General features: G+C 30.8%; 1 protein-coding gene across 8 annotated transcripts in view; it reads left to right on the top strand.

The window, feature by feature from the left end:
• The window catches only part of LOC123014990 (triple functional domain protein), an 80110-nt gene that overhangs the window by 52515 nt on the left and 4809 nt on the right, over positions 1 to 22786 (top strand). For 5 of the 8 annotated variants that reach the window (XM_044414371.1, XM_044414366.1, XM_044414368.1 and 2 more), the window contains 9 exons: positions 9942 to 10014; positions 12509 to 12626; positions 13188 to 13424; positions 13516 to 13599; positions 15074 to 15489; positions 15545 to 15932; positions 17692 to 17883; positions 17935 to 18149; positions 19214 to 19550. In XM_044414371.1, coding sequence (XP_044270306.1) covers positions 9942 to 10014; positions 12509 to 12626; positions 13188 to 13424; positions 13516 to 13599; positions 15074 to 15489; positions 15545 to 15932; positions 17692 to 17883; positions 17935 to 18149; positions 19214 to 19550 — 2060 coding nt within the window. Of the gene's footprint in view, positions 1 to 9941; positions 10015 to 12508; positions 12627 to 13187; positions 13425 to 13515; positions 13600 to 15073; positions 15490 to 15544; positions 15933 to 17691; positions 17884 to 17934; positions 18150 to 19213; positions 19551 to 19765; positions 19961 to 22786 lie in introns of those variants that run through there. The other 3 variants (XR_006413357.1, XM_044414373.1, XM_044414367.1) reach the window with 3 other exon arrangements.

Here is a 22786-nt window from a genome sequence, read left to right on the forward strand (position 1 = left end):
AAAATACAACATTTAGTCTATTTGCAAGAAGGAATGACGTCTTCAGCTTCAGCATATGGTCAAGAATAAAAATATTTTTAAGTAAAAGCAGTATTTATTTTGGAACTATCTAAAATTCTAAATTAAAGATGTACCGTGAGATCAAAAATTATCTTGGTCAAGGGTGGTCATGGATTTTAAAGTAATTGTAGAGGTTATGTCGACGCTGTCAGTGAGTCAAACATTGACAGAATTATTTCAAAAAGATGATAGAAGCAACGACAGATGTTTTCCATTCCATGACCACCCTTGACCAAGATAATTTTTGATCTCACAGTAGTATTTAAATTTACCCAAAAGAGTGCTAATTTTAGAGATCTTACCACAATAATTTGACAATTTTTCAAATTGCTGTACTACCCAGTTTTATGCACTCTTAAATATTTTTTTAAATATTTTTTTGTTGTTATTATTCTACATTTTAGAAAGTTTATATTTATTATATATCTAATTATATGTATTAATATTTTGCAAATTTTAGAAAATATAACCCATTTAAACAATACCTGCTATTGTTATTAAGTGTTATGTACAACTGTAACATAAATCATATCTATTCACTAATTTTTCAATTTTTTATTTCAACATAAAGTGTGTGTTTTAAATGCACTGTATCAAATGCAACATACGAGTATGTGGTTCAAAATTGGCATTAAAATTGTTTTTTTAAAAAAGGATATAACTAATACATGGTCGTGAACAACATTTCTGACTGGGACTTTTCCAAAAAACTTTTGTTATGATTTTGTTTTGGAGATTCCAATAATAATATATTCCAATTTATCCGAAAATTAGTTTCTCAGGGGGGAACGAGAATTTAATAGGCTGAGATTTTTTAAACTATTAAACTCGTGTTGACAAGATTTTTTGTAACACTAATATTGAATAGGAAATTTTGCTAAATTCAGAAATTATTATAAATAAATGTGTCAAAATTGATAAAAAAAATATGCATCAGCTTATTTTATAGACTGATAAGATACGTTGCTATTGACGACGTACTTTATAGATGAATCGTATATTAACGGCAATATAACAAGCAAGCTTGTTAAGAAACAGTTTAAGGTATTAGTGTTGAAAAAAAGCATTTTACGTAGTTTCATTCCGTTTAGTATCAGAGAACCTAGACGTAAATGCTAAATTTCGTAAACAAATAACTCGAACACTTCTAAATACAAAATTCTAATTGACGGCAACTTTGTTAGCGAATATCTCGATAACTATTTGGAATATAATGAATTTCAGTCTCACAAGAAGTTTTCTCAAATATAATCATGCAAATTGTATCTTCTAAAAGTTCTAACTTTAAAAATCAAGGAGCTGCAGCTTTGTTTATTTATGTTTTACGAAATGTGATATGTGTGATAGTAATGTTTGCTTTCGTTATTTATAATAAAAAATTGAACAAACTTTTCACATTTGACATCTTTCATGCAATTCTATTTAGAAATGATTAATTTTCCAAGTAATTTCCATTCTGAAATAAATTTTTGGGGTGAGCTCAGGATTGTAGGAAGATAAGAGATTTTTTATTACTTACTTTTTCCTCTACTTATTTTAAATAATGATATCGTATCAGTTACATTACAAATCCACGATATTTACATTGATATCTACGTTAGTGCCTTATTGATTAGATGATAGCGCTTATAATCTAATCAAACATGATTGGTTTGGTTCAAGTTACATCTAGCTTATTAATGTATTAATGTTATTTATTGTCCATTAATTTCAACAATGTTCAAGTTGTTTAAAGTCGGTAAGTAAATTTGACTGTTTATTATTTATTCCTATATTCTTTCTGGTGGGGCCTTAAAAAACATGACTAAATAAAATTACTTACATCACAACAAACATGGCGTCTTAGTTTTGCTAAACTTTTATTGTGCTGTACACTTTATTTTACTTTTTATCTTGGTTTCATATATATTAACTCGAAAATTACTCACTCGGGGTTCAGCTATTTAAACTGTTCATGCTTCCTTTGGGAATCGCAAGTGTTCCGGGATGTTGTGTAAAATTAAGTGATGTCATAGTACAGCACTTGTAATCTTAAGTACTTCTAAGTCAAGCTAATAATATGAGGGGAAAATAATTGTACTACTCGTATTTTAAACAACAATTAAACCATAATAATGTTCGGCACATTTACTATAGGTGGAGAACTTTCACGCACAAATTGGTGAATGCGCCAGGTTTTTTATTAATGTGTAACGAATTGCTACTAAAAGTAATTTGTATCTGTAGCCAATTTAGTTGGAAACGATGAACCAAATCATAAATAGCAAAAATTTATTGAGGAACAATTTTATTTTTATTATGTTAAAAAATAAGAATAAACAAGCGCAGGAAGTGTTATTTGCAATACAAACTTTTTATACAATGTTAAATTGTAAACAAGTAAGGCTTGCGACACGTGTTTACGATAGTGGCACTTGAACAAGTTTACAAATATGGTTATAAGGTATCCAGAAAGGTAATAGATCTATGAGCAAATTAATAACTTGAATAACGCCAGCCGATACATTTCAAAAGAAAAGTTTTCTCTTTGTAAGTGTGTAACATACTTAACAATGTCGAAATTTGTAACTTAAATAAAAAGTTTCATAGGCATTTTTAAAGAAATAATTTTTGCCAGCTATTCGTTTGAAAAAAATCTCTCAAAGCATAGGAAGTGTATAAATGTTTCTGCTACAATCAACGATGCCATTAAGCTTTAACTGTCCGTTTTAATTTCTTAAGCCTGCAAAGCGGCTTTCTTCGATGTTATTTGTGCATGTCCTTGGCTTCATTAAAGTTTGATGAAAATATTTTTATATTTAGTCTATCACAACTAAAATTACTTCTTTTCCTTTTCAAATCAAGCCTTTTAAAGAATTTATGAAACTTTGTCTATTTTGGGTAAGTCTTTGGTGATAATAAATAATAAGGTGGTATGTAGCAGTGGTTGGATAGTCTCCAAAAAGACAAAATAAGCAGAATGTAGTAAGTTTAATTATGAAGTTTATTAATGAAATGGTTTAAAATTAGCCATTTTACGTATAGATCCGACGTCAAATATCGTGGACGTAAAAGCTCACAATCACGTAATTTATACATAAATCATAAACTCACATTCGATGTGTTTCAAGAACCACAAGCGACATCTTTAATAAAAGATGATAACAAATGATTACCAGTAAGTTGTTTCCTGTAAATCAGTGGATTAAAGAAATTGCATAACTCTTTTGTCATTGCTTTCTGTAGTTATACTTTAGGAAAGTTAATTATTAAAATAATAGCTTAACATTTGTTTGCATATACTAGATATTTAAATTATTTTTACTCAGGTTAGCACTGCTTTTGATAGTACAATCAAGATTTAATTTTTTCGTACAAAATACATAACTTTGGTTTATGTTTGTTTTGTCAGTCTAAAAAATGTAATTATAAATTTAGGAAACGAACTTTTTTGAAAATATCTAACAATGGATTTTTTTATAATTGGACAGATGACGTTGCAATTAATGACTTAATTGAATTAATGAATTAATTTCTCAATGTTATGATGGCTTTGTTGATAAAAGCTCTGATAAGATGAATAAGACAAAATCCACCGATCTGGCACGCTGATTTGGCCGTGGCAATTCCCCCCAGTTGTTTCGCCAACTTTGATGCCACTTCTAGGACACACAAGTTAGTTACAGTTTGAATGTTATACATAAGTGCACTTGACTTAAATTCTGTGGGATTTACACACATTGATTTCAGTATTTACAAATCAGTAAGTAGCAACAAAATTAAATGTTGCCTGCTCAAGATTCAATACTTTTCCTCGTCTTTCGTTTAATGTCTTCATATTGTACGTAGAATGCTATTTATAAAACGAAAATAAACAAACAAGAATCGGGATTACTTACTTAATTAACATTCTTGACATTACGACTGTTAACGCATGTTTTATTAACCACCAAATTTAAAAATCTGCTGACGACACCGGCTTTGATGTTACATTTTTGGAATTTGAAAAAGTGGAAAAATTACGACATTTTCATTGCCAAAAGACATTTTTCGAGTTTTATTATAATTCATGTGTGGTTGGAGAAGCATATGGTTTGTTTTCAAAACAGATGATAGTTTAGATGGAAGGACATTATTTCATCGTCGGTCACACTAAACATAATTTTATTAAAATAAATTTAGCTAAGGTTGTTTTGTTTTTGGAAAGTATGAGTCAAGTACTGAAATTTCCTCATCAACTTTTGATTTATTTTCGTTGTTCGTTATAGGTTAAACTTGATTCTATTATTTCACAATAGTTAATAAATAAGGTGCTCGTATGATGGTACCCACATGGCATCAATTTATTTATTTTTGCGTTAACAAGATTTTAGCTTGTAGGTTTTATTAATTAGCTAAGTCCAATACTCAGTAAAACTGTAAACAATAACGTAATTAAACCGGAATTCCATACATCTTGAATTGTTAACATTAAATGTAGTGTAACTGCTGTAATAACACTTAATTGGGTTTTGTGATAATGCACAATAAACATCTGTTTAATTGAAATACTCTTAATTGAAATACTCTATGATCAAAATCTGGTGAATGTAAATCATAATGTTAGGTAAAATTTAAAGTCAGACGCATGTGGTTTTCCATAAAAGGAGTTGTTTTTATCGCTTGTAGAGATCTAACAAAGGTTGTCGCATTTTCCAGAAGGAAGTTGGAAAAGTTGCGAAATATTCCACTTGATTTTGAAGGTTGTCATCAATTTTGATTACGAGATTGCACATTTCCGTTCTTATCGCTAACATCAACGAAGCCATGATTGTTAATAACCCATGATTGCGTGTCCCTTCAGCTTCACTTGGTTACAATTTTAGTTTTGTTTTAATCACATTCAAAAATTGTAAAAACTTGTAGAAAACAAACAAGACTTCAATCATACATCCGCTGTTGTAAAAAGAGGTGGGGTTTTAATTCAAGGGAATTTAACACAAATAAACTCGAGTCGACCCAATTTTAAAATATAATCACTAAACAAATACTTGAGAAAAAAGGATTTCCCCCGCGATTGAAATTTTGTTCTAAGGAAAAGTATGAATCAAGGCAATACACAACGTGACATGACTTATTTTTTTTAGTGTAAAACTGAACTCATTGTGTTTCAAAGTGTCTGAGTTTAGTGGAGTTTAAGCAACTGAAATCGGATGTATGGATGTGAAAATACATTATTCTATGGAATCCCCGGCTGCTCCTAAAAGGAAATCAAGTTTTAGACGTGTTTATGAAGTTTGTGACAGAGTGGTTCAGCTTTATTTTGCTGAAGGTATTTGTAATTTCGAGTGAAACAAATCCGACTGACAAATAACGAGTATTAATCGCTCGAAATTTTTATTAATTGTACAAATACCTAACATGTGTGTTGAAAATATTACAAGATTCTATCACGAGTGTTTATGTCTTTTTCGAAAGTGTGTTAATGGGCTTCTTATTTATTTATTGGCACGGTTCTTTCGGATAACCGAGTATAAATTGTTAATTACCCCAGGGTGTGTTTGAGCCGACATGTGGCTCGCATTTTCGCCAAAAAAATATCGGGGAGTAATAATTTACAGGAGGCATTTCGTGGAACTATTTTATTTTCGTTTCATGCAAAAATACACGACATTTGTAGTAAAAACGGTCATAAAACATTCATAATGTAGGCTAATTCTTGACCTACGATAACCTGAGACCATATGGCGTTTATGCACCGCCTACGAATCGCAAATACCACCTAAGGGTAAAATTTTATGCTCTGGTCCTTGATTAACATATGGTTTGTGCAATTTATATTATATTTACATCTTAACAATAATCGTGAGTCACTTTTGTATTCGTTTTTAAATCCAAATTGCTGATTCCACACTTGTTCTTGAGCGCTCTTTGTGAGAATATCTTTTGTGATTTATTATTGCATAAATCGAATTGTATTGAGGTGACAGTGTTATATCACACGTTCTTTTACTTACTTTTATGTCAAAGTTTTGTGCTTCACAGAAGATATTATTTATTTAATTCAGAATTTACCAACTGCTATTCTTTTACTGTGTTGATTGTCTTGATTAAACTCTTTCTTGCTTTTACTTAAAATAATGTTACAAGACATTAAAAGTTTAAAATTAAAATATTATTTTACAATATTTAAAGAAAATGTAAAGTCTGAATTTTTGAAATGAGTAAAATACAACGATAACATTTTTTTTCAATTACATCCTCGCCAGATTAATTTGGTTATGTTTTATTGCATCTTCGATTATTTAATTTTGGATTAGGTCATATATGAATAAAAATAGAGTTCTGTGATTATAAGGACTTATTGTCGGATATAATTTTACCAGCAATGATCCATTAGTTTTCAAGAGAAAATTTTATTGACTTTGGAGACTATAATGTAAATTGGGTTAATTAAATGCTTAAACCATGTAGTGTTTTTTTCAGTAAAAATAAGGGTATGAGAATATTTATGAATAAAAATAGATTTCTGTGATTATAAGGACTTATTGTCGGATATAATTTTACCAGCAATGATCCATTAGTTTTCAAGAGAAAATTTTATTGATTTAGAGACTATAATGTAAATTAGGTTAATTAAATGCTTAAACCATGTAGTGTTTTTTCAGTAAAAAAGAGGTTATGAGAATATTTATTGTTCTGTAGAATTTCTAGTCAAATAAATAAATTATTTTTATTTAAGTGCATTTATTTAATTGTAGTTTTTTTTTCTTTTTGTCATGCATTTCCTTATTGCGTTATTAATTTGAAATAAACAAACTTAACTATCACTCACTCAGGTCAATTATCATTAATTTAATTTTTCTAGACAAGAAACCTTCAAAGTGGTAACATACTTCATAATAAATTGTTACTCTGGTAAAAACAATGACTCACTAAATTTTGAAAATCTTATAAATTAAATGTTCTATTAATACAATATGTAGTAAATTTTAGAAGTTGGTGCAGAGAATAAATATTTATTAGAAGAAATAAAGTTAAGAAACACTTAACTAATCCGTTCAAATCAACTTTACATACTGCTGTATTTCTTCAAACAATGGTTTGTTTTTTACCAGATTTCAATCAACGTTCGGGATGAATTTTATCAAATACTAATTTCGCAGTAGTAGACTATTTCAAGGTCATCATTTCGCAGGAATATAAGATGTGTTTCATATAATGTTACGAAGTCTGTCCCTAATGTATTAAGCAATAATCACAAAGAAAGAAAATATATCTAATTATCTTATTTTATAAAACCTTTCACAGTGGTTGTAATTCGTACCGAATTATGTATTGCTGATTGCATTTTACAGGCGCAAGCCTGGAGACATTATGTTGAGACACCTTATGTTTACATTATTTATTGTTTTTATTTTTGATAAACTAATATAAATGTAATATAAAGAATAACATTTTTAAATACCATTTAATATTTAAAGGTGATGATGCTCTATATTATAATGTCAATAAGGAAGTTGGCTCATGTTTTTATTTGTCGCCGATTTTACATAGTATAACAATTTTTGTTACTTAAAATAACATTTATCGTGGTCATTTATAATAGGAATGTTTGTTTACAACTATTTTACACTATTGAATGACTATTGATTTTCTTTTGTTTTTATTGGTATTAAAGGGTCACTTGGACTACAACCTAATCTGAAAATGTGTTTTTTAAAGTCAATAAAAGGATTACTTACCCTACATTAAATATTGAGTATTTTCACTTACTGCTTTTATCGATTACCGAGACATTTCATCCGACTGTTGTAATTTATTTTGGGCAGTTGTTTACCTTAAAAAACCTTCTATAATTTTTACTTTTGTATTTGTTAGTATTAGAATTGGCAGAGTTCTCTCTGGGATTATTATGAACCTGACTCACTACGAGATGAAACAGATTAAAACAAGAAAATTTTAATAGACTTGTCAAAAGTAATATCTTAGCTCCTTGCCAAAATGAACATTACTAGACTTAAATACAGGGATATTGTAAAGAAAACATGTGGGTGTGCCATTGTTACGTGTATCGTTTTCTATTTGGAAAAACCGCATTTTAAATAAAAAAAATGTGGGCTTTTGTAATGTCATGGATGCTGGAGTAGACATTGTGTTTGCGATACATTGTAATATAAAAATAACATGTCATACTTTATTGGAAAAATGGCACACTTGTCTCATTTCCTATTCTCTTTTCCTACAAAAATTACAAAACATTCCAAGGTCAACTCTAGTAGCCTATAAAATATTTTTTTACTAGTTGGTTACGTCCGCTATCCTACGGGACTCCAACGTGGCAAAATACAAAAATACATTATAGAGTGCGGATATTTATTTTAAAACAGCGATCTTATTTTTGATGAGAAACTATTACGTTTATTTTCAACTGCACTATACCAATAATTAACCTTGACTGTGACACATGAAAACACCGAGGTATATGCTTGAAACAGGTAATAATTTACACACAGGAAATTAGACTTTTTTTCACATTATTAATATTTTCCGGAGACAACTATAAACCTCCCACATTACTTCAAACATTGACTCAAATTATTCAAACTTTAAGACATTAACCTACACATCTTCTACTTCAAGAGAAATTTACCTGCTCTAAGTCGGTATTGTTATTAAAGGTCTTTCGAGTGGGTACAATATACCAGCTATCATATATAACCCGAAATCTTAATTTCATTCAGTTCAAACCTGTGCTTTCGCTTGATATTAGGTGCACACGAAGTGACCCTGGACAGGTAACTCCAATATTCAAGTGATTCCTCATATCCATACCAAGCAGCTATTTGATCCACTCTTATATTATTTCTAGTTTCATTCTGCAAGTTGGTGACTTGGGTGCTGCGTAAATCCATGTTTTTATTTAATTTGGAAAGTGAAAAAAATGTTTTAAGTGTCGGGTTAAAGTCAAATTACAATATTTTACGACTGATAAATTGCCTTAATGTTGTTTGTACCAAACATTTCAAAATAAGTAAGTACACAGATCGGCTAATTTTATTATCACATAAAATACGAGTACATTTATTACTAGTTTTATTATTTTTGAAACGTGTAGTCGTGCACTTGAGTCTTACATATTATTTTTCCTCGAAACTTTTGATATTATGTTACAAATACCACAACTCGCATTTTTTCATAATACCATATATGGGAATAATTTATCAGATGAGATTGCTATTAATTTATGACATAATTTTGTCAAATTATGCTTCAGCAGGAGATTAACGTCAACTTAATGCATTATATTAGCATAAACGAGATTACAAGTTATCTTGAAACATCCAATAAGAATTTAATAAAAATTGCGCTATTGATCCATTTTTGCTAATAACCATTTTGTAACGTGTGACAGATACTGTGCCTTTAAAAGCGGTTTTGGACAGTATTTTAGGTTATCAATATTATATGGAACACTAATTAATACAAACGATAACTGGGAATAAATTATCACAAAACAGATGCAAATTTTTGCAATGGGGTCAATTTTAATTGGTTGCTTATCGCGGTTTTTTCATTTACATTAATACCGGTACCATCTACATGAAAATATATTACACAGTAAAAATTACTCTTGTTTTCACTCGTCTCCTATGAGTTTCATTCAAATCGTATTCATTAAACTCGAAAATAACTACTACATCCTTCGTCCGCGTTATTACACTCGTGAAATGATAATTTTATTGCTTCTTGGCGTTTGTTTATGAGTCTAATATTCATTGATATTTATTGGTCGCTGTTATGACACTGTTGACTACCGTTAAGTTTATCCGAGATTTTATACACAGGTGGTTAACGTCAGAGCATGCTGTAATTAGTTTCATTTTTATGGACATCTTCATTGGTATTCTTTATTGTTTCAGACGCCACATCCAACGATACCACAGGAACGGTCAATACATCCTCACCAGTGAACAAACGTCGAGGATTCAGTGGGTGAGTACTGATTTTGTATTTAAATTGCTTTTTTTTTCGGTTATATTCAAGTAAATTTGCAAGTTTTTAGTCGTAAAACAGATTAGAGAATGTTTTATTACATGTATTCAACAATTTCAATGTTAGCTCAAACAAACGCTAGCCTTGAAACTGTCCTGATATAACAGATCAGCAAACACAAAAAAAGTAAAAGTAATTCATGTCCTGCTAGAACAGGATTGTTTATGTTTGATGAAAATTAATGGATTTTAGTCACTTCCAGTTACGGATAGTCTGCTGTCTTCTTTACAAGATAGTATATTTTACCTGTGGCTCGGTTTATCGCGTAATTTTCATAATTCGTGTCTAGATATGCAAAAGAGGGTGGTGTTGTAGCACGCGAACTGGCGTTGACCTTTTTGTAGTACTTGCATAGGAAGGAACTTTTAAGTTTACAATCGTTGTGGTGAAGTAAATTTTCGCCTTGAGTGTCGCAGTAGTGCTAACGTTATTTGTGATGAAGACATGAATCAGTGTTGACACTAAAACCGGTACTTTTTTATTTTTTTTTTAATTCAACGATCAATTTTTACCTCATATTTTTACTCTCATGTAAATTTTATTGTTTTACTCCGACAAATGGGTTTCGAAATGTTTCTATACTTCCCGTAGCTTATCTTATCACTATCTCCAAAGTTAATTATCATACATTCATGTAGGCAGTTGATTTTAAGGTGTTGACAGGTATTTCTTAGTTTGGTGGTAGTAAAGATTAAGTGCTGTGATGGGAAAAATTAAATGTTATTTTAAATGTTGCTGTTTTTGTAGGCGGTAAGGTCTTTGGGTTTTACGGATTTGGCTATCAGATAATGTGGTTCATCTACCTTTGAACTATAAATTAATTTTCGGAGTAAACAGAATGTAACATTCACATTTTTTCATGTAATTTCGATATTTTTAATCAAATAAGCTTACTCATCAGGATCACTTTAATATTATGTGGGTTCTAAAGGATATATTTGCTTTGTTTGATTATTAATTTATAATTTACGGGAACTGAAAGTGCAACTAAGGTACGACTAAACTTCATTTCGTAATATTTGAATTCCAAGCTTTGCGTCTTAAAGGATTTAATAAGTTTTCTCATATTTTTTGAATTATTTATTCTACAAGATATCATTTTTAAAGAAGAATTGCACTTGACCTAAAGTTGATGACAAAGAGCAGTGATTTTAAATTGTTGTTTAATTACTCTGAATTGTCATTTCCTATCTAGAGATTAGTATCTTCAATTTGAAGCTTTCTAGAATTGCTGTATGGATTTTTATAGATATAAAAATAATTTCCTAGAATTTATTGTCTAAATTTTCTGACTGTTGATTATGCAAAAAGTTTCATGTTAAGATTTTTTTCTTTTGAGAGTATTTTCATTTCTAGGTAAAAAATGAAGTTGAAGAAAACCAAATTAAAACGTTTGAATGTTACTACTGATGAAAAAACAGACATACTCGTATTATAAATATTATCTACGAAATAAATGGCTATTTGAACTCCTCACGTTGTGTAAATTGACATTGTCTTATGACTTGTACAGTCATATTTGCAGCATTTCAAAAACAAATAAATTCTAAAATTAAAATAGTAGATTAATTTCAAAATGTAAAAAATCACACACGTAAATAATATTGGAAAATATGTATCGGATTTTTTTGTGCAAGTCAGCATTAACTGTTTATCCAGAAGAAAAATGTATGCGTAAATATTTCCACTATCCAAACTACAATAAATAAAAAAAATTGGCGTGTTAATGAAACTTAATTTTTCTGTGGGACTTTAATTACTGTTCAAAAGCCATTAGATAGATTAGGTGCATAAAGATAAAACAGATCAATTTTTCTTTGGAAAAATTGCACTTATGCATTTGAAGAAATGTTGGTGGGCTATTTTTTAAATAAAACAAAATATGATTACAAATTTTCTTTGCTATTTATAACACAATATAAAATCTATACACAACGAGCGTAACGTATTTTTATAATAACGCTAAATTAACCCCTATGTTTGCTATGTTTAGATCAGTTTTGACTAAGGATATTGCACCTAATATGATCTGACACAAAAGTTTTTCTTTGATTTTTGCTGTAACATTTATTCAGCTTTATTTAAATTAAATAAATATTTAACAATAAAAATAAATATTACACTGAATGAATTTTCATTTCTTCTCTAAAAGTACATAACATCTACACATAATTAGTTGACTTACAATGATAAGAGTATTTGAAATAAAATTAATCAAAATTGAAATACTTACCTGTCTCATGCACGATAATTATAAACAATGAAACAGCGTTTTTATTTCCATTTCTAATCCGACTGATTATATGATGTTATTTGCGCACTGTTGTATTGGTTCATGAAAGCTAGCCGTAATCAAAGTAATTATTCGGAGAGCGCAGCTGTTTTCCATTTTTTAAAATGTAACCTATAAAACTATTACCCTTTGTTTTTCCAGGCGGAAATGGTTGCCACCACCACTTCGAAAGTTGTCACAGGGAAAAGTGGATAAAACACAACCTACAGCATTGGAACGACCACCACTCAAGAAGACTGGCTCTGATAAAAGAATTAAGGTAAGTGTGTCACTCAGTATCTTGTAACTTGTATTGAAGGGTATTTCGAGGTAGATATTCCGGAATGTGGTTTTCGTGAAATTTATTGATAAGAAATGGGTTTTTAAATTGTTTGTGGCTTTGTCAGGCTTTTTGACAATACACCGTTATTACAACTAAATTTAATTTGGTCTGTTCAGGATTAATAGATTTTAAGTAATTAAAGTTACACATTAAAAATGGTTTGTAAGTCTATTATTTGATTTCGAATATTTGTAAGAGACATGTAAGGCCCCTTTTTCTCACGTTGCGAAAGATCCAAAGCGGTTTTTGGGAATTAACCTTATCAGCGAATTTCCGTTCTTGTGAATCATTAAAAGTTTATCGTTTTTTCACTCGTATATATTTGCCAAACCACATAATGACGAAGTTATTTGCATAGTTTACTTCAGTGTGTACACTCTCGAATAAGTTATATGAAAATGAAAAGAAAATTTTTTCGTCGTTTATCATCATTTATGGGGACTGTGAGTCTCTGAAATTGAATCGAAATTTGAAATTTTTGATTTTATTTTGTTTCAGGTGCCGTCTGAAATGGGCAACAAGCCCTCAGTCTCTGAAGGTGAAGATGACGAAGACAGACTACCTTTATCTATAAAGAACACAAAATCCCTCGCTTCCGAATTAACAAATGGAGGCGGAGAAGATGCCGACGAAGAAGTGGAATTGCCACCTCCCATGAAACCGATCCAGGAGCCCATCCTGGTCACACCAACTCCACCTGGAGTTCCCGATATCGAAGAAAATCCATGCAAACGGGTAAGACTTTTCACCGTTCCGGCGATTCATATCATCACGTCCTCATTAATAACCTCCATACTTCATTGTAACTTTTCTCTTACCTCTACAGGTTTCTAGTCTAACTTTAAAATCACTAGAGGGTGCGACGTCTGCAGATTTGGCTGAAATTGAACAGATTGTTAAGGAGAGAATGGTGCGGATCTAGTTTTTCAAAATGCACATTCTTTATGTTGAGTTATGCATGATCATATTTTTCTTTCTGTGTTCTTTCACATCTAGTCACTAACATTTTGTTGTTCATAATCGCATCTTTATTACTTAGGTAAATTCTTACGTGATTGAACATTTGAAATATTTCTTGCACAAACGTCTTTGCATCATTGGTTAGTTGTAAATACAACAATTTTTATTTTGTTTGTATTTGTTTTATTTCGTTTGTTTTGTTCCTGAAAATTGGCACCCTCAATATTTTTTCAGAACTCAATAACAACCTACCGTGAATATAACAATTTCTTTTATAAAATACAAAAATTGTTTTAAAAAGCAAATACATTTTACCATATCGTAATTTTATTCGGTTGATAGCTCGCAATGCAAGGAGTAGAATAGTATATTAAAGTACAAGTTGCAGAAGGTAATCTATTCAAGCAAAAATTTGAAATTTCGAAACGAACCGCGTAGCGGCGAGTTGAGGAATAAATGAGTGCTTGAAGAACCTTCTGCAACAAGTGCTTTATACTATTTTTTCTATTTTACTGCTTTATATCATTTTATAAATTAAAAGACGAAAATTATTTTTTTTTGTAGAGAATTTTGCGACGGTTGGTGTCATTTATGTGGAATAATTTTAGGCGGCTGTGAAAAATAAAAATAATTCTCATTTTCGTGTTTGAAAATGAATAGTAAAGAAAGTCTGTCACTAAAATTAAATTAACGCCAACGACTTATTAAACCACTCAAATGACGTCATTTGGGTGCTGGAATAGTTATTCTAAACGCAAAATAGAAAAAATAACTTTGCTAACTAATTTTTCTAAATTATTGAGATTTCTGATAAACCAGACATAACAAGCGTTGTGGAATGTCAAAATTTTGTGATTATTTAGTTCACTATTGATTGTGACAAAGTGGACGTTTCAAAGCTGTTCGGTAATTTCTTGATTATTGACAAACTGTTACTCTGAGTTAATTGTTATTATCACTTCAAAATTGTTGTAGACATTAAAATCAATATTTGTTTTTACTTAGGGACAAAATTATTAATACCTATTTTATACTTCTGCAAAGCCACATGTACTTGTTTTCTCATATAAGAATCCAATTAGCTCTTTTATCGCTAAAACAGATATTCAAGGTTAACGAAGCTACTTTTTATACAAAGTGCACACAAGTTTCCGCAACAAGGATTGTGTATCTTAATTTGGAGTGAACAGTTGTTATTGAGTAAATAGGTAAACTGCAAAGTATATTTATTTCAGACATTATTGTGGGTGTTGATAAAATTATTTTAACTTTATTTTTAGTTTGTTTTTATTTTGGTCAGTTTCGAAAATACTGCTTAACATTTTCTTAGCATCTTGTTTTTGTTATCTATTTTCCTTTTATTTTCGTATTTAACATAAACGATAGTTTATTGAACTTGTCTCAACAAATTAACGCATTTTCAGGAACAACACTCTGAAAACCAAGAACGCAATTCAGGTTTGCGCGATACGAAATCATCTGATGCAATTTCCGATTGCGGTGATCAACCACCAAATACTCATCGCGAATTATCGGCCCGATGTTCTTCAAACGAAGCGACGGCGTCGGCATTTAGCGGTGACGAAAGTGACAAACCGTCCGAAGATAACGTCGACAGTGCGAAAAAAACCGAAAGTCTGTTAAGGAAAAGACAGTTTGTGTTGCAAGAACTCGTCGATACGGAAGAAGCGTACGTGCGCGACTTGTCGTTAATTGTCGATGGTTACATCGCTACAATGAAAGATCCCGAATGCGAGATTCCAATGCCCGAGGACCTCAGGGATGGGAAAGATAAGATGGTCTTTGGCAATATCGAAGCCATATATGACTGGCATAAAGAGTAAGTATTTGATGAATTGCGACTTGTTCTGACATTCATTGTGTAATGATTGCAGCATTTTCTTGAAATCGCTCAAGAAGGCGATTGAGAATCCTACGGAGTTAGCACAGTTATTCAGGAGATATGAACGCAAGCTGCATATGTATGTGGTTTATTGCAAGAACAAGCCGGTTTCTGAATACATTGTCTCGGAGTATTTAGAATCCTACTTTGAGGAACTTAGAGTCAAATTAGGACATAAACTCCAGCTGTGTGATCTGTTAATCAAACCAGTGCAAAGGATTATGAAATATCAGTTAATGTTGAAAGATATATTGAAATATACGGAAAGAGCGGGGTTAACGGCTGAAGCTGAGCCACTTACGACTGCTTATCAAATTATGGTGGATTTGCCCAAAGCAGCGAATGATATGATGGACGTTGGGCGATTGCAAGGGTTTGATGTAAGTTGCATTGCCAATTCAAAGCCTTGAAAACAAACTACAATGCAACATCCTTACTTAATATTTATTTTCATTTATTTTCTCTTCAAAATTTTCATTTGTTCGCGAAATACATAGTAAACAATTTAAGAACGACACATTAGAGTTAATGTAATAAACATCAAAAATTCTAACTAAGAAGCCTTAAAAAATGAAAATATTTATGTCTAGGCTAACTTAATCTGAAATCAAAACGGATTCTTTTTTTGAAATCCAAGAAAATTCTAGACCTAACAAAGTTTTTCAAATCATAATGCGAATAAAATTAGGACTTAAATAAATTTTATTTAGAATGTGAAATTTCTGTTAGTACACTCATAACAACCATCAAATTTCGTATTATGTTGTAATTAAAAAAATATTTTAAAAGAAAAAGTTACTAAAATTTAAAATTTCTGACAACTCATTAAAACAACCTTTGAAACAGATTACTAATCTTGTAACTTAATGAAAATTATTTTTACAAATATTTTTCGATATTGAAGTATATCTCGTGCCATAGCTACCGTCACTTTTGTCACTTTTCACAATGTTTTTCTCCGTAAAATAGTTGGAACCTTTCACCTCAAAAAATGCGAGTGTGGCGATAGCTGTAGTACAGGTATTAATCTCGAATTCTTAAAACGAAATTTTTAATTTTCTAAAATAGACACTTTTCACAAGAAATCCCAGTAGCTTTAAACTAAAAATATCGTAGATTTTTTTACATTAGTTTATCCTAAACGGTTGTTTGAACTGAATAAAAACAGAAGAAGATTAAGGGACATTTTTATAATAGAATTTGTTGACAAAAATTTGACATTCTTAACTAACCAAGACCCTTTAATTCGCTTATGAAACTGGCCTTAAACTTTATTATACGGAAGTTACTTATTAATACAATGAATACAAATGCAAATAATTTTTACTGCAAGCTAGAAATAAAACTTTTGTACATAGTAAATTTTAGTTTTAAATATTTACTGGTATATTGGCTTTATTTCTCTTCTTCTATTAGTATTACTTTAATAAAAGTGAATTATTACCAATAATAATGACAATAAAATATTTTAGTCCAATCAACGAACAAGCTGTAGAGTGCATGGTCGAGAACAAAATTTTTGGCTGTTTTTACACTAGTTATGAGGTAGACATACGGAGCTCAAGGGAGCACCAAAAAGGTGGCGTTTTATGCTTTTTTGATTATATCCAAAAGCAGTGCATATCTTGAAAAATGGTTATGTACCAAATTAAAGTTTACAAGTGATTTTTTTTAGATTCTTTGTATCTCAAATAGTTTTCGAGAAATTCGCTAATAAATGTCTCACTCGCTAAAAAAACTATTAACGAATTAGCGTAAGGATTGTTGTAAAAGTTGTAAGCATTGTGATTGACACATTATAATAGTGTGAGAAGCCAATCACTTTTGACTTTACATTAATTCACAAATGTAGCAAAAATTGATTAATTCAGCTTTGCATTCATTCATTAAGATTGTTTCATTTTTTTGCACTCGCTGTTGTGACTATTGGCAATATTGCGACGAAGAATTTATACCTTAGGTTTTGTTCAAGGTACTTAATTTGGAAATAAACCTTTCATTATTGCCACCTTTTAAATTTTACGTTACGTACAACACTTAATGTATATTAATTAATTTGTTTTGTAGTTTTTTGGTGGTTATTTAGAACATCATTTGTTTATTTATTATTGTACTTAATGTTTTTTTTTTATTTTTTAGGGCAAAATAACGGCGCAAGGGAAGTTACTCCTACACGGCCCCCTCACATGCACCGACGTCCAGGGTACAGTAGTGGGCAAAAACAAGGACTTTCAAGTATTTTTATTTGAACAGAGTATAATTTTGTCCGAAGTCGTTGGCAAGAAAACCCAGTTCATCAGTCCTCAGTACTTCTACAAGACTCACATCCAGGTAAAATCATAATTTTTATTTAAATTCTCAACTGTATGATGATTTTATTAGGTGAATAAAATGACTTTACATGCGGAAGAAGATGGTTTCGTATTGACTTCAACCGATCCTAACAAGCCCCCTTTGGCAATTTGCTGTCAAGCTGCAACACAAGACCTTCAAGAGCAATGGTTTTCAACAATTAAGAATATCCTGCAAACACAAAGAGACTTTCTTAAGGCCATCCAAAGCCCAATTGCTTACCAAAAAGAGCTTACTAAAGAAGCGTGAGTATACAAGCTTGCCTATTTGGATTTGGGCTCGATACGTTTGAACTAACATTGGTTGTGATTTTTTTTCTTTGAGAAAAAAACGAATTGTAAAATAAATGTTGACAATGTGACACGTCTAAAGCATTTCAGTAGACGTCTCATGTTAAATGCTTGTGATTTAAGATGGTGACGGGACTAAGTTATTTGTCGGCTTTTGAGTTCATTCAAATTGAATGGATTTTTATCAGTTCGAAGTGTTGTGACTTGCTTTGATAATCATGTGACCCTTCTTTCAATTTGATAAATTGTAAATGTACAATAACACTTATGAATCTTGCAAATTTCAAGTAGGCACTTTATCTATTCTTCTCGGATAATAATCACTATGCTCTGCTCCAGTCGAGTTAGATTAGGTTTTCAACTTTTCTGTTCGGTTCAGCTATACTTCGACTTCTGACTTCTCTTGCTCAATCGATGCTCATCAATAATCTTTGATGTATCTACATGTTATTTAAATAATTAGAGCTTTTGTTTATTGATGGGCGAGATGTTGAAATCAAAATGTGTTAAAACTGTACACATTGTGTTGTTGGGAGCAGGAGCATTTTCGTTTCATGTCACGCCATGGATATTTGAAAACTGCAACCTACTTTATAAGTATGAAAACCAATAATACTCTTATAAAAATCTACACATAAAAGTGAGATATGTGTTATGTTTATTGTATTATTGATTGTATTAATTATAAGTTGGAAATGTACATAGAATGTATGTTTGTACATAAATATATTCATTGAAGTGCGATGATGGATACAAATTTTCAATAGAATAAAATATGAAATTATGACGACAGGCTTTTTGTTTTATTTTAACCCAGAGAGAAAGAATTTTCTTCGTTTTTATTGCACTTAACATTTATTAACCATTTATTTTACAATTTTTGAGTTTGATTTGCTAACCCATCATTTAGCTTTTTTTCTTACTAACGCTTTATGAGTAGTTCTAGTTTTGTTGATGCTTTTTATTTTTGTTTTTATTATTATTTACTAAGTTGCTTTATTTTCGTGCTTCCCAAACAGTTCTGTGTCTGACGCGTCCACATTATGGGATCCTAGCCCTCTTCGGAAAACCGTTTCCATTCCAATAACGCAACCTTCGCCAGATTCCAGTAAACACCGAAAAAATGTGCATTACATTCATAAAGCAAATACCATTGGTATACCCTCTGAGAGTGACCTCAGTGACGCAAGTGACAGTAAAGTACCGAATCACAATAAGCCAAGACTGAATTTCTTTGAAGGATTTAGAAATACTTTGAGATCGAAACATAAAAGCGATACGACCGCATTAGAGATACAGAAAGACAGTGACAAGAATGATATGCAGAGGAGATGGTCTGAGGCTAACCAACCTACGGTAAATACATTATCGAACTTATAAAATTTGCATGACATTTTGGAATTTTATTTGAACAAACTTGGAAATTGAGCGAAACTTTTCAAACGAAATTGATGACTGGAATTGGTAAACACTCATAGTCATCTTTTTCGGCGTTGAAAAGTGAGACGAAATGTAGAATAGGCTTCTAAGGCATCTGGTGCATGTCCTTATTTTCTTTCTCTTGTCTCTAGGTTTCATAACAGAGAGCTTGAAATACCAATAAAACTAACCATAGATGAAGGCTGTGATACCAATTAGTTTTTAGTTATTTATCGACAAATTGTATTAGTCTTATTATTCAAAAGGAAATTTTGGATTTCAACTTTAAATTATGGTGAGAGCATGTTTGCAAGCTATCTTGTGCAATAAATCATTTTATAAATCCATTCATTGTTTTTCTTCATGCACATTTGCATCGGTTTTTGTTAATTGAACATATGGAACAAATTTGTTTCGTCTACATTATCCACATGCACATCCATAACATTTTTAATGTTACTAACGCTTGCGAGTGTTATCATAATCATTTATTTAAAAAGTGAATAACAAATTTCAAATTATTGTGTAATAAAATTTGCAGGTAAGTTAGATTTCTGTAAACCTTTTGTTTCTCTTATGTTTATAAATCAGTTTAAAAAAATATTATTGATTTTCTCAATGTTCTAAATTCAGAGCGCACTCCCTAACTCCATTGAAGTAAATTAACTCGTTCAGAAGTTAGGGAAACCTGGAAAAAATCGTCCGTTTTCTCATCGTAAAGCCTTGAAAAACCGTTATAAATCCGATTTGCAAAATAGAGGCACTTGGTTGATTGCCCATGCAATTACGATGAAAGCAGATTTAACGTGCCTACACCACATGTGGCTGTGCTATTTTTATGAGTTTGCGTAGGGGGAAATTCGCTATTCATTGACTTTTCGGTTGGACTTAAATTATTAACTAAAATCGGTGATGTGCGACGGAAATAGACACTAAGCTCTTTTAGCGCGATATATTCGCTAAAAATATTTTCTAATTTTATGATTTTACTCTACGCCAGTTAGCTTAAAAATAGTTACAGGACTGTTTGAAGCTTTTTATGAAAATAAATACTAGCATCTTATTATAAAATAGGTAGGTGCTCAGTTTTGCTACCGGTGTTTTATTTATAACTGTGCATTATTTTTTATTATTAGAATATCTATGCCCTGAAATTGGAGCAAATATTTTGAAATATTACATTTTTTAACTTCCATCGTTAAATCTTATTTGCTAGATCAGTACTATTGACATATCTAATCGAAAGAGTTGACCTGCTTTAGGCTTCCCTATTTTATATTCGTGTAGATTTGGGCTTGGGTGAAATAAGTAGGCCACATCATTTATTGAACGCACGAAATTCAACTCTCATTAATTCATATCATATCAAAAATTCAAGGTTACATCTATCATTAAAAAGAATTTCACCTCATCAAATAATAACGAAGCAGTAAGGAAGTTTTTTAATTCATGCAACGGATAGAACCTTATTTCCTGTTTTAGCACACGAAAACAATTTTAACTTTTGATGTAGTGCTGAGGAATGGAAGAATGTTAGTGAAGAATCAGCAGTCTTATCACAAAATAATAAAAAGAAAAAGAGTCGTAATTAACTTGGGAAATTACGTAAAATATAATACCTACTACCTAAAACGAGACAGTTTTAATTACGAAAGAGTCTGAATTATACCACAACACCTAATTGCAGGGGCGGACTGGCCAGGGGTGCCGGGGTGCCACAGCATCCCGGGCCCTCGAGTCTTACGGGCCCCCAATTATGGTAGGCTTATTATGTCAAGAGCTCATTGAAATAATATCAATTATTTTAAATTTGTAAATAAACTTTCCACAATGCTTAGAGCTAATCCATGAAGTGCTGAACCGCGATTTTCGCAGAAGCTAAGTGTGTTTAGTTTGAAGGAATTAAAAAAATGCCATCATAACAAATAAAACTGTAATTTCTATAATTTCAATTATTTTAGCTCAATTTTGTTTATAAGGTCTTACACGCATGTAAGAAAAATTCTACGCGAACTTATACAAGTGATTCAAAAATTTGTGTCATAATTTTAATCACGAATACTCTTCTACAAATGAGCACAGATAGCACAGTATTTATTAATCCTACTCATCAAGCAATAGAAAAATTACAGCTTTTCTAATCATCAAGAAATAAACAAATGTTCCTTTGGATTTAATGAAATTTACTTTAAATATGACAGCATTGACAGCGATGTCATTCGTAGTGGATTCTTTCCAAGGTACGCTCAAAATTTATAAATTCTGATTTTGTAACGCGGTGTAGAATTTTGTTTAAACTCAAATAACTCGAGAACGGTACATTTTGGCGATATGAAACTACCTTTATTTAAAAAAAAAATGTTGGGCTGTATCAAAAACAGAAATTAATAAGCCGAAAAAAGTTATGATCCCAACACTGGAAGGACCCATTGCTACCGGAAATGTATAGCTTCTAACAAGACTTCCGTTTACACCAAATCAAAGAGTGTCTTTTTGTCCAYGCAAAATTTAATAATAATCGGATAAACGGTAACAAAAATATTTCCAGAAAATCATTTTTTCATAACGACTTTTGGAAAGTTGTAATTTTTCTATTTTTTGAGGTGGGTCAATAAATACTGTACTATCTATTCTCAATTGTAGAGGGGTGTCCGTAATTAAAATTATGCCACACATTTTTTAACCAACCGATATAAAATATCCTTTTTACTTAAATGAATTTAATTTTAATTTTTTATTTTTTTTATTATTATTAGTAGGCATAAATAATGGAAAAATCTAAATATAAGTATAAATTTGGTGCACAGAAACGAAAAGAAAAACAAAAATTAAAATTACAAGCAGCCTCTGAACACGTTCATCTAAAAACTTTTTTAGATTTTTTTTTCGGTTATTAAACCATCACGATTTCAACTGACGTCACAATCTCAATAAAGGAAACAAACTCCTTCAAAAAAATACTACATTAAGTGACAAGTAGTTTTTATACATATTTTTATTGTATTGTATATTGGGCCCTCATTTCAACTTTTAGCACTCCATACAAAAATTTGCCAGTCCGCCCCTGCCTAATTGTCTTATATCTCCAACATAGCTGATTAAAAAAATACGGATCTGCTTTTTTCAATTTTTTATTCAACAATAATACAGTATGGTCTAATAAATAAATTTGC

Source organism: Tribolium madens, unplaced genomic scaffold, assembly GCF_015345945.1.
Source record: "Tribolium madens isolate multiple individuals breed KSU strain unplaced genomic scaffold, Tmad_KSU_1.1 Scaffold_97;HRSCAF=244;Tcas5.2_LG3a, whole genome shotgun sequence".
Lineage (NCBI taxonomy): Eukaryota > Metazoa > Arthropoda > Insecta > Coleoptera > Tenebrionidae > Tribolium > Tribolium madens.